The sequence below is a fragment of the Diplotaxodon limnothrissa genome, linkage group LG7, assembly GCF_057381915.1.
Source record: "Diplotaxodon limnothrissa isolate DT_005_m linkage group LG7, D_limnothrissa_male_GT1.1, whole genome shotgun sequence".
Taxonomy (NCBI): domain Eukaryota; kingdom Metazoa; phylum Chordata; class Actinopteri; order Cichliformes; family Cichlidae; genus Diplotaxodon; species Diplotaxodon limnothrissa.
The window spans coordinates 22,113,066-22,125,275 of record NC_140602.1 but is presented as its reverse complement, the minus strand read 5'-3'; the positions used below and the strand labels follow the sequence as shown (position 1 = coordinate 22,125,275).

General features: G+C 39.5%; 1 protein-coding gene across 5 annotated transcripts in view; it reads left to right on the top strand.

Moving 5' to 3' along the window:
- ap3b2 (adaptor related protein complex 3 subunit beta 2) overlaps positions 1–12,210 on the top strand; it is a 56,855-nt gene that overhangs the window by 22,380 nt on the left and 22,265 nt on the right. For all 5 annotated transcript variants that reach the window (XM_085357675.1, XM_085357676.1, XM_085357674.1 and 2 more), the window contains exons 8-16: positions 2,252–2,449; positions 5,418–5,515; positions 7,019–7,073; positions 7,186–7,257; positions 7,355–7,417; positions 7,525–7,657; positions 8,661–8,770; positions 8,975–9,151; positions 11,346–11,532. In XM_085357675.1, coding sequence (XP_085213801.1) covers positions 2,252–2,449; positions 5,418–5,515; positions 7,019–7,073; positions 7,186–7,257; positions 7,355–7,417; positions 7,525–7,657; positions 8,661–8,770; positions 8,975–9,151; positions 11,346–11,532 — 1,093 coding nt within the window. The remainder of the gene's footprint in view (positions 1–2,251; positions 2,450–5,417; positions 5,516–7,018; positions 7,074–7,185; positions 7,258–7,354; positions 7,418–7,524; positions 7,658–8,660; positions 8,771–8,974; positions 9,152–11,345; positions 11,533–12,210) is intronic.

Below are 12,210 nucleotides of genomic sequence, written 5' to 3'. Positions count from 1 at the left end.
TTATAAACACACCTGTTGACTTATTTTTGTCAAAAGTGACTAGGCCCAAATGGAACAATTTTTTTCCACAACATTGCTATTGTAGTAATTACCCATAAATGTGCTGCAGCCATTTTACAATAAGGACATTTTTCCACACTGCGCTCCTTTTTCTCCATTTCATGACTTTCATAGACGATTTAAAAAGGACCTATTATCCATCCATCCAATTTTCTGCTGTTTTTCTGGGTCGCAGCAGGAGCAGTCTAAGCATAGACATCCAGACCTTCCTTTTCCCGGCCACCTCCTCCAGCTCTTCTGAGAGGACACTGAAGCATTACTAAAGCCAAAGCCAAGAGATATAATCTGTCCAGCATATCGTGGGCCTCCTCACAGTAGGATATGTCCAAAACACCTCAACTGGCTCCTTTCAGTGTGGAGGACTAGTCCCTCTAGTCTGAGTCCTCTAGTCTCCTGAATGATAGAGACTAGGGCTCCACACTCTATTGCTAAGCTTTGTTCCCGACTTGTGAACAAGACTGATATGTATGTCACACAAACCTGGTGGCTGCTCCTCCCTGAGTTTGGGTCTGGCAGAGGTTTCTTATTGTTAAAGGGAGTTGTTGCCAGCTGCTTGCTCGTGAAGAATTATCTTGTGGGGGTTGCTCTCTATTAAAACCTTATAATATAAAGCACCGTGCGGCAATAGACATTATATAAATAAATTGAACTGAGATCAGTTCTTTATGAGGCCAGAAAGACCACATCATCTGCAAAGTGCAGCGATGAGATCGTGGACTACCAAACCAGCTGTATAATTATATCTGCAGCTATAAAATTTATATTGGCATTGAATTGTTTAGATTTAGGTTTAAATGGAGACAATAAAGTAGGGAAAAAAACACCCCGACCATGACTTGTTGTTGATCAGTGTAGTTTTTCTACTGTATATTTGCATATTGCATATATAATTCACTCAAACGGAACTCAAGATTTAAAGTGTTATTGAAATGCAGATGGTTTGTTTTGCAAGAGATAACATGCAAGGTATGTCTAAATAATATAATTTGTCTTATATCATTTACATTTTCTAAGTCCTAACATAAAAAACATTAAAAACCAAATTGGGTGTCATTAGAATATCTTGAAATATGTCTCATATATAAAGGAAACAGCGTAGGTTCAGTACAAACTCACTTAAGAAGAAGATATAAAAATAAAAGTATTTAATGAAACCATTCTAACAAGAAGACATTTGGTCGCTCGAAGGTTAAACATGGCTGAAGTTTCATGTAAGGTCCAAGTAATCCATGTGAGCCAAAACCCCAGACTGCTCTTTGAGCTCAGTTTCAGACACATTCTCTGCTCTTGCCTCGTTGTGATATCGATGAGAGCAAACCATGTTTTTGCAAGGGGCAGCCAATCAGCAGAAAGTTGGCTTAAATGGAGGATAAAGAGAGGAGGAGCTAAAAGCATACAGATGATGAACTGAGGGCTCAAGTATAACATAAGCAGTCAACAGACGAAAAGAGCCAGCTAAAGAGCAACAGCAGCTAGTTTTAAGCTAACATAATGGTAGCTAATGATAAGCTTGAGTATCATAAAAATCAGACTGATACATTTGAAGCTCAATATACATCTGATAAACAGTTTGATTACATTCTCACATTGTATGAGTTTATTCCCTAAGCATCAGGGTCCCAAAAATTGTGTCCACTACAACAACAGTTTTACTAACACCGGATAACAGCAGCTAACAGTATCTAACAGAGGCTAACAGGTTAACAGTAGCAAAAACAGCAGTCTTTCACACAGAAAAGTTCAAGTATCCTTAACAATTCAACCCAGTATCACTGTCATCGGTCAGACGGGAGCTTCTCTGACTTATTGACCTTAAACTCCTTTCACAAAGTTATATAGCCTTTTCCAGATTAAATAGATGCAGACACCTCTCACACAGCATTGACAGCTAAGGTAAAGCGTGGGCTGACAGCCTTCTAGAGATACACGAAAACTCTGGGGCAGATGAAGATGTGATCCAAACAATATCAGATCATGCCGGCTGGCCACAGCCATTAAGGGGTGTAAATTTAATGCTTTTTATCTCTCTTAACTGACACATTAGTCCTACAGTGGCCATAGAAGTTAGGATTAAACACTTGAATTGGGAAGGATGAGACAGCAGAACTCTTAAGTATACATCTACTTGCATCTTGCAGTGAAAATTTTATTATAACTTGAAAGCACTCCTCAAGAATCACTTTCTCTGCAGGAGTCCCTGCTGGAGGAGGGAGGCAGCGGCGATAAGACCTTCTACGGCTCAGATGAAGATGAGGATGAAGACGAAGAGGAGAAGGAGAAGAAGGCCGAGGCTGCTGCCATGGCTAAGAGGAAGCCATATGTGATGGATCCAGACCACCGACTGCTACTAAGGAATACCAAACCGCTCCTGCAGAGCCGCAACGCAGCTGTGAGACCTCTGCTCTTTTGAATTATACACACACATTCCTGCAGTAAAACTCAGTCTATTGACTCACTACCATGGAAAGTGGCTGTGCCCTCTAAAATCATTTCTTAATGAGTAGATGAGGTCTTCATTCAACTTATAAAGCCTCTGACACTTAAGCATTTTAATGGTAAGTGTCCTTGTGTACAGCATTTAATCTGAGCTGACCTCTTGCTCAAAAATGAGGGCAATTTCCCCAAGGAAATTAATAAAGCATCACAATGCATTAGTGCTGCTGTGGTCACCTTGAGTAGCCTGTTTTGACCCATGTTAGATATTGTGAAATTCTGCCGTCACACACATTATCCAACCTTTGTATTGCTGTAGGCGAGCTGGTTTCTTGTGGTGAAATAAAATATGAAACACTTTTCCCATTCCTGAGCCAACAAGTGTTCGCTTATCTTGCATGAAGTGGAAAAGTCAATCATGGAGCTGTAATTGCTCTTTATGTGGTTACCTGCTTTGCATCAAACCAATGAAATGGAAAACCAAATAGTTTCCTTTTCCAGTGATGACTTCATACAGTTGCATATTTGCAGGTATCAGTTCCAACCAATGACTGTATATAAAGTTTTCTACAGTCAATTCAAATTCAGTTCAATTCAAAATGTCTTTGTATAGCACATTCAAAAACAACAGAGTTGACCAAAGTGCTTCACAATTGGTTAAAAACAAGAAAAAAAAAATAGAGAAACAAATATAGATAAATAAGAAGGCAGTGAATTAACAATAAAAACATAAAACAGGCCTGATGGTACTCATACTGAACTTGAATTAAAAGCCAAAGTAAAAAAGTGAGTTTTAAGATGCGATTTAAAAGACTGAATAGACTCTGAAGTACGAGTCTCCTCCGGCAGATTATTGCAGAGTCTGGGTGCTGCTACTGCGAAGGCCCGATCTCCTCTATGTTTCAATCGAGACCTTGGTTGTGCTAAAAGCATCTGACTAGATGATCTCAGTGCTCCTTTGGGGTCATACATGTTGAGGAATTCATTTAAATAACTAGGCGCCATATTATTTAAAAGTATGTAAAAGAATCTTAAAATTAATACAATATTTTACAGGGAGTCAGTGTAAATTTGCTAAAACTGGAGTGATGTGTTCATACAGTCTAACACCTGTTAAAAGACGCGCAGCAGCAAGCGGACTAAGTGCAAGCGATGGAGAGACGAGTGTTGAAGACCCAAATAGAGAGAATTACAGTAGTCCAGTGTAGAGGTGATGAAGGTATGAATAAGTGTCATTGGTTCCAGTCTGACTGCTCTGACTTTGATGCAGACCAACAACCTGGTCTTTTTTACTTTAAAGTTTCCAGCATTGAAGCTTAGTCTCATGGTGACAAACCTACAGACTATCATTTTTTTCAGCTCTGCATCTCTTTACAGCCCATAAATTTACCAGTAAACAATCAGAAATGGTCTGTGTCAATTCAAACTTCTTTCATGAATATCAACTGAGATTCAGGTGTCTACCCATGTGTCTACCCTTTCTTGAAACAAATAGAACATTTCCAGTTGTCTCCTGCTGTGTGCTACATATAAGAAAGGACAAGGACAATACTCTGACCTGATTCTCCCAACATTGTTCAGAGTTCTTGTTTAGAGGTGGCTGAAGTGACTGACTGATGAGGAAGCATCCTGTAAAGGGTTTAGGGCCAGATTTACTAACGCATTGCACCAACACGAACTGGGTTTGGGTGTAAAAAAAAAAAAGGATTATCAGCATGTGTAAGAGGTGAGAACTCAAACCACGAAATATAAGGAGGAGAATCAGGTCCGCAAAGTAATGTTTGTGACATGCAATTTACAGCTGATATTTAATGCCAAACTATAGAATCTATTAACATTTGAGCTTGATATGAAACTAACTAAAAACAGAGCAAGTTTTGTGAATTACACATGAAATCAACCACACCTATGAACGCCTCAAACATTATTTTCTCTCAAAAGACTAGCGTGGTTGTGCGTTGGTCCTGTGTGATCCAGCCATTGTCTACATGTTGTCGAGTCAACAGGACTCATTGTTAAAAATATGTGGAATAAATGATGATGTCTGCGACACAATTAGAATAAAACTCAATGTAAACAGAACAAATGCCACAAAATGTCACAAAAAAACCTCACAAAACATATAAGGAGTGTTTTTTGGGAACAGCTGTGAAAGTGACAGGCTAACAGTAAACGGGTAATAACAAACATTCAAAAACCTTTTTGTGTTTTTTCTACAGCCAATGTTTGTTATTCAGTTTTGGTTGTGTTTTCTGTGGTTTCGCAGCATTTTTCTATTTGCTGGTGTTTTCTTAAGTTTCCGTGCATTTGAACTCTCAGGGTCACCATACAGGAGTGAAAACATAGGAAACATTGTCATAAAGTGAAACAATTAAAGCTGTCCACTGCTCTTGGTGCTTCTCATGCTGCTTTTTGAGCTTTTTTGTACTTTGTCGTCTTCATGGGGAACTCCAATATTGCTCCATTTCCTATTCAGGCCCACTTTTCAACCAGTCAGCATTCCAGTGCATATGCGCTTTTGGTTTTTTTAACATGCTGCATTGGATCTACACAATTAATTCTGCTTTGTAAGAACTGTTTCCAATGCATATTGAGCATCTTAAAACTCCTGCCTCTTGAATGAACTTTTTACTGCTAGAGCAGTAAATAGAGAGCAAATCTGTATTTGCTTTAGTTTGTTCATGTATATTTAACACATGAGCAGAATAAATCCAAACACATTCGTCATCTCCAGTGCAACATAAGCATAAGGTAGTGATGCCTTGGTAATTAACTGCTGAAAATGAATGAATTTTCAATAGAGAACAAAACTCATTAATGGCCCAACACTCACCATTACACCTCTTTCTTTTTTTTACATTGGGAGGTTATGTCACTGTGTGAGACTTAAAAGTTTCTGTTTTCTCATTCTTTACACAATCCAGGTGGTGATGGCTGTGGCTCAGCTGTATTTCCATCTGGCCCCTAAAGCGGAGGTTGGTGTGATTGCCAAGGCCCTGGTCCGTCTCCTGAGGAGCCACAGGTGAGCTTTACAGTCTATAATTTCAAAATAAATTGCTTTCAAATCACTGTATCGCCATTTTCCAAAATTAAAACACCCTCCCCTCTGGAGAAAGTAACAGGAAACAAGTTGAAATGTCGAAAAAATACACAGCTAAATGGGAGGGGAAAAAAGATTTAACAACCACAAAACTCAGCAAAGTGGAAAACAGTATGACAACAAAATAACAAGTGAGCGTAATAAAATGGATCGCTGATGCCTAGAAGCAGAAAGTAAAATTAAACAGGGAGCCCAGTGAAGCTGAAGTAAGCATGAACTCATAAACCATGAGGAGTGATGATCGCACATCGGTGGCCTGTTGCCTGTAAGTCCTGTGGCTCAGGGTGTGTTGTAATGGGATCATCAATCAGCAGCGACCAAACACCAGCATCTCTCTGTGGGAGAGTCGTCCAAAATTCATTGTACCATACCTTATCTTTCATTAGACTTATTGCTATTGACTCTGTGGCGTCCGGGCTCGCATAATAACCACATGGATTTACTGCCTTAAATAATAATGCGCTGATGTTTAACAGGAATGTTTTTAAAACATTTGTACTTGCTACGTTTTGTGGCGTACAGGGGTAGCTACAAACGTGCCAGAAGTTTCAAGTAGAGGCCAATTGTGAAACGTCTCTTGGAATTCTTTTAGTTTTTGCATAAGATTAAGAATTATTGCTTGAAAAAGTAAGCTAGGTCACATTACCCTCAACATTTTTAATTTTGAAATCCAGATGTTGAAGCTGTTACTAGCAATAACAATATGTTCTTTCTGACAGATCGGACAAAAAAAAAGTTAAAATAAACAGAAAACACAACTCGTAGAGATGCCACTTGTTCTGCCTTAAAGCTAGAAATTCAGCTGTTAGCACTCTGGCGGCTAAGCACTGCAAGCAGTTTCAATTATAAGTGAGAATAACATCTTTATGAATCGTGGTGAAATTTAATACTTCTCTTAATACTAATGATTTCCTTGATACAGCTGCAGAAGAGTTTTGTTTGTTTTTGTTTTTTGTAATGACATACCAAGGGAAGAAGAACAAGTCAGAGCAGGTCCATGTAAAATCTAAAAACTCTATCAATCACTTAAAAGCTGAGAGATGCAGGTAAAGAATACAATTCATTTGTTTAAAGTGCCATGTATTGATGGAGAGAGGTCCCAAATAAGGCACTAAAGTGGGTTAAATAACAACAGGGGAACAATTTAATGGCCGATGCACTTGATGCATGCGTCCTGCGTCTGTGATGGTGTGATTTCAGTCATGATCAGTGACAGAAAAGTCATGAGGATGTTGAAATGATGATAAAAAAGAATCAGGATTGCATATTGTCATTTTTTTAGAGACCTCCTGAAAGCTCCTCCTTGTCCCTCGCTTCTTAGCCTGTCTCAGACAAAAATTTTGTTTTCTTCTGACAGCAAAATAATTACCAGTTATCAGGATAATAATCCTCGATCGCTACTTACTCTGTGTCTTCTTCTTTTAGTGAAGTCCAGTATGTTGTTCTTCAGAACGTGGCAACAATGTCCATTAAGAGACGGGTGAGCTAAAGCTGGTGTTTCTGTTTTCTTCTGTTTTATATTTATGTGTTTAAATGGTATTTTTATTCTAACGAAGCTTCACGGAGGTTCTTCCTGTCTTTGTGTGTCACAGGGGATGTTTGAACCATATCTGAAGAGTTTCTACATCCGCTCAACAGATCCAACTCAGATCAAAGTCCTAAAGGTTGCTTTCTGTTCTCTTTTTTTGAAGATGGTCAGAAGTTTTTAGCAGTTTGTGGAGATATGAGAACATGATGGATTCTTATTATTGTTATTTGCAGCTGGAGGTTCTAACCAATCTGGCCAACGAGACAAACATTTCCACCATCCTCAGAGAATTTCAGGTACAATTAAAAAATATAAGTCATGTTTTAGGAAGAGCAGTCAGTCAGCAACCAACTTTGTCTTCCTGTATGAATTAATATGCAGAGTGGCTGCTTTTTTCTGGCAGACATATATTAAAAGCATGGATAAAGACTTTGTGGCTGCAACAATCCAAGCCATTGGTCGCTGTGCTACCAACATCAGCGAGGTGAGGGACACATGTCTGAACGGTCTTGTGCAGCTGCTCTCCAACCGAGATGGTGAGTCTTTTTATTTGTTAGTATAAGACACTCTTTAAACTGTACATATTGTATGAACAGATGGCAAAATAACATCAAAAACAAGACTTAAAAGTAAAAAGAGAAAAATACATTCCAAAAAATCTAATCAAATAGATCGAGACCTGATGACTGTGGAGTACGGTGAACTCGTTCTCATGTTCTAGATATGAGTTTGAGATTGTTTGATGTGTGTGATGGCATGTTATCCTGCTGGAAGCAGCCATCAGGAGATGGGTACACTGTGGTCATGAAAGTGGTAGACATGGCCAGCAACAATAATCAGGTAGGATGTGGCATTTAAATGGTGCTCAGTTGATACTAAGGGGATTAAAATGTGTCGAGAAAATATCCCCCAACACCATTTTACCACCAGGATCCTGAACTGTTGATACAAGGCAGGTTGAATCTGTGCTTTCATGTTATTTTTCATGCTCTGATTGTTGTTGAATGTTGTTTCATTAATGGAGAGTCATCGGCCCAGGCAACATTTTTCCACTCTTCTATTGTCCAGTTTTATCCCGTGTGAATTACAGCTTCAGTTTCTTGTTCTTGGGTGTCAGTACAGTCACCTGCTGTGGTCTGAAGCTGCTGTAGCCCATCTGTGTTATGCATTCAGCGTAACTTGGTTATAGGTTACTGGTTATGCAGGAAAATCCCAGCGGATCAGCACTTTCTGATACTCAAACCAGCACGTCTGGCATCAAGACCCATACCACGTTCAAAATCATTTAAATCACCTTTCTTCCTCACTGCATTGCTCGTTTTTTAACTTCAGCAGGTTGTCTTGGTCATGTCTTAATGTCATGACAGTTGAACAAATATACAGAATGAAGTGAACAGTGTGAATTTCTAGTGTGAATGAACTGGTAAATGAATGCTGAATACTTTCCACACATTGACTCGGAGCAGTAGTGATGTTTAAAAGTATGTATTTATTGTTCATTTCTGATTTCAACGAGTGACTCTTCTTTCTTTTGTGCAGAGTTGGTGGTTGCCGAGTCAGTGGTTGTTATCAAGAAGCTGCTGCAGATGCAGCCGGAGAAGCACAGCGACATCATAAAGCACATGGCGAAACTGACCGACAACATTCAGGTAAGAGTCTTTTTCATGACCTGCAGATGGTAGCTTACCTCAATGCCTCATTCAGTATCTATTATTATAAACCAGGTATCAACTAAGTGTTCACTAATTGACTCGGGCTCTTGAACCACCGTTTACATTGACGGTAAACCTGTTTCTGCCAGTCATATCCCTCTGTAGTAGCAGTGTTAGTTTGCTATCAACCTGTGTTCTCAGGTGCCAATGGCACGGGCAAGTATCCTGTGGCTGATTGGAGAATACTGTGAGCATGTACCTAAGATCGCCCCAGATGTTCTAAGGAAGATGGCCAAGTCATTCACTAATGAAGAGGACATTGTGAAGCTTCAGATCATCAATTTGGCAGCCAAGCTATATCTGACCAACTCCAAACAGGTGGGAATGGCATGTTTTTCTGTCACTAGTATTTATGGCTGTCCTTTTGTTCTGTCTCCCTTCCCTCACCCACAAATTGGTCACAACAACACAACAAATGGCTGCCCTGCCCTGAGCCTGGTTCTTCTTCAGGTTTCTCCCTGTTAAAAGGGAGTTTTTCCTTCTCACTTTCACCAAGTGCTTGCTGATAGGGGGTCGTCTGATTGTTGGGGTCTTCTCTCTTATTGTAGATTCTTTACCTTACAATAAAAGCACCTTAAGGTGACTGTTGTTTTGTTTTGGTGTTATAAATACACCAGTTTCAACCCCAAAAGTTTGAATTTATTAGAAACAAACTTGTGGCAGAAGGTACACCTGAAAGGAAAGTCTGACCCATTTGTATGAACATTTTAGAGGAAGAGGAATTTAATCCAGAATAAAAACATTTCAACTCACACATTTAATTTCACTTCACAGAATAAATTACTCAAATATCCCCTTTGTCTTGAAAATTCAAGTCAGCAGTGATATTTGTGCTAGTGAGCAAAGACACTGTTGTAAAGGCAAAATCTAATCTTTAATTAAATTAGGCTCATTGCTTACAGCAGCAGGGTGCAGCTGGGAGGATTCAGGATGGTGATAGTCTGGCTGCCTCTCCCTGATAATAAGTGTGAATACACATCAACAAGGTCTGCTGATTCAAATCATCACCATCACAAAAAAAGAAACATTTGAGATTATATTCAATATCCAACGTGTTGTTTTTAAAAATGATCTTGCAGTATTGTGCATAAATGACTGAGCATGATGTTGGCTTTCATTTAGTTTGTGTGAACAAGGCTGCTGTCAGGTGACAGAACGCACTAAACACACCTCTGTGGCGTCCACACACACTCTTCTTCCTGCCTTCTCCAGTCTCACCTGGGACATTGTTGCCACCTACACATATGCACTGTGTAAATTTGCAGTCTAGAAATAAAGCCAGTGACGCTCTCACACAGTCATTACGCTGCATATCTTCATTAAAAGTGCTCTTAGATTTTTTCTGCAATGCAGACCAATTTAAAGAAAACTCAAATATGTCACATTCAGAGTCAATTTTCAAATGGTTTCCAAAAAAAGTGTTGAGCTTTATCATTCAAGTAAGCTTTCAATCAGGGACTCTGTCTTCTTATAAATTAGTTGCAGACTAGTTGCAAACCTTCACCAATCTCCTATCACCAATTATGTTTTTTTCTTTTAACGTGATGAGGTCTTACAGGAATCCATGAAACCAGAAACATGTCATTGTATCCAGATATTTACATGCCTTTGGTTTTTCTTTGTGAAAGTTTCATACCAGGAAGTCTGTCTGTGTTTAAAATGTGTTCATTCATTTAACAAACAGACTTGAGTCATTTGAGAACACCTAATTCCTGTTTCTAAAGAGTCGTTTTTTGAAGTGGTCTTCAGCAAAAGTTCTCCAGGCTTTCTGGAGGTATTTCTTTTCCACTTATTTTCAGTCCAGCGCTCGTTTCTGACTGCTTTCAAGTACCTGTAAAACATCATGGAGGCTCTGTCATGGTATGGGGCTGCATTTCAGCCAGTGGTGATGGAGATCTTCTTAAAACTGATGGAATTACGAATGCAGAAAAAGACTGTCAACTTTGATCCACCATGCAGTACCATCTGATTGTCTGACCTGCAATGGCTTAGGTCCTTTTTAGCAGGACACCAAACACATTTCCTGTACAGTAAAATCATACCTGGATAAGAAAACACACAGGTGTGTCCTCGTAATTGTCAATTATGGATTGGCCTTCCTAGAGCTTGGGCCTCAGCACTTCTGAAGCAGTGTGAGCTCATCGTGACAGAAAACTGCACCAAAGGTCAGCCAACATCCATAGAAGGGCTTTGAATGTCCTTCAAGAAACAAGGAGAACTGTTCTTGAATAGTGATACCAAATACTGACTTTCGAGCTTCTTGTTTTTGCCTTATACAGTATTCCCATGTATGTTTGCACATTTCAGTGAGTCACATCTTTTTTTTATGTTCTAATAAAATATTACGACACGAGAGGTGGCTCAAGACTAATGCAGTAGTCCTATCCTCTTAGACCCTCTCAAACAAATCCACAGCTACATACACTCCCACACTGCACATGCACGTAACGCAGTAGATAAGGTGTTGTTTTACTGTTCTTCCACCTTCCTTTCGTGTCCCTTCACCCCTCAGACTAAACTGCTGACGCAGTATGTTCTCAACTTGGCCAAATACGACCAGAACTACGACATCCGCGACCGGGCACGCTTCATTCGCCAACTCATCGTGCCCACTGAGAAGAGTGGAGCCCTAAGCAAGTATGCTAAAAAGCTGTTCCTCGCCCTCAAACCTGCACCCGTCCTTGAGTCTCCTTTTAAAGGTACAGAAGCAAGTCAACAGTAAGTTTTGTTTTCTAGTTTGTGAACTTGTATTGCGGCTGTTTGAAAATTATAATGGCAGAAATAGTTTGAGCAATGTTATTAGCGTTTAATTACCATCAGTCATGAACCGCCTTAACAAAAATGAGACAGTCACAATCAATTAAACAGAAAATTGAGCCATAATTTCCTGCTGCTCTGTGTCTCTCTGTACGTTGAGACACCTGAGGCAAAAACAGCTAAAGTGAAAGAAAGAGGAAGTTATGGGCTGTTTTGGTCTACACAGCCAGCAGATGCAGCTGCAGCAGCGGCTCCGCATCAGATATAACGTATCCTTCTCAGAGTCATAACTCAGTCAGATATCAACACAAATAAGATCCTTTTTTTCCACAAGTATTGTGATTTAAGCTTCCAGGGATTATTATCTCAATTTCTTCCAATTTTAAATCTACAAAACAGCTTGGAAATAATGAACGAGGGATTTTTTTCCATGTGTCCAAGAGCTGTTTGAGGATACAGTTTTACAAAAGCCAAAGGTCATCCAGAGCATTCACGCATCTTTTTTGTAACTGTGAGTCTGTCCTTACACCGGGAGCATTTTTATTCTTCACATGAACATTCTGTCCATCTTTTTATTCATCTAAAGTACATCCAGCGGTTTTGCCTGCAGCTCTCTGATC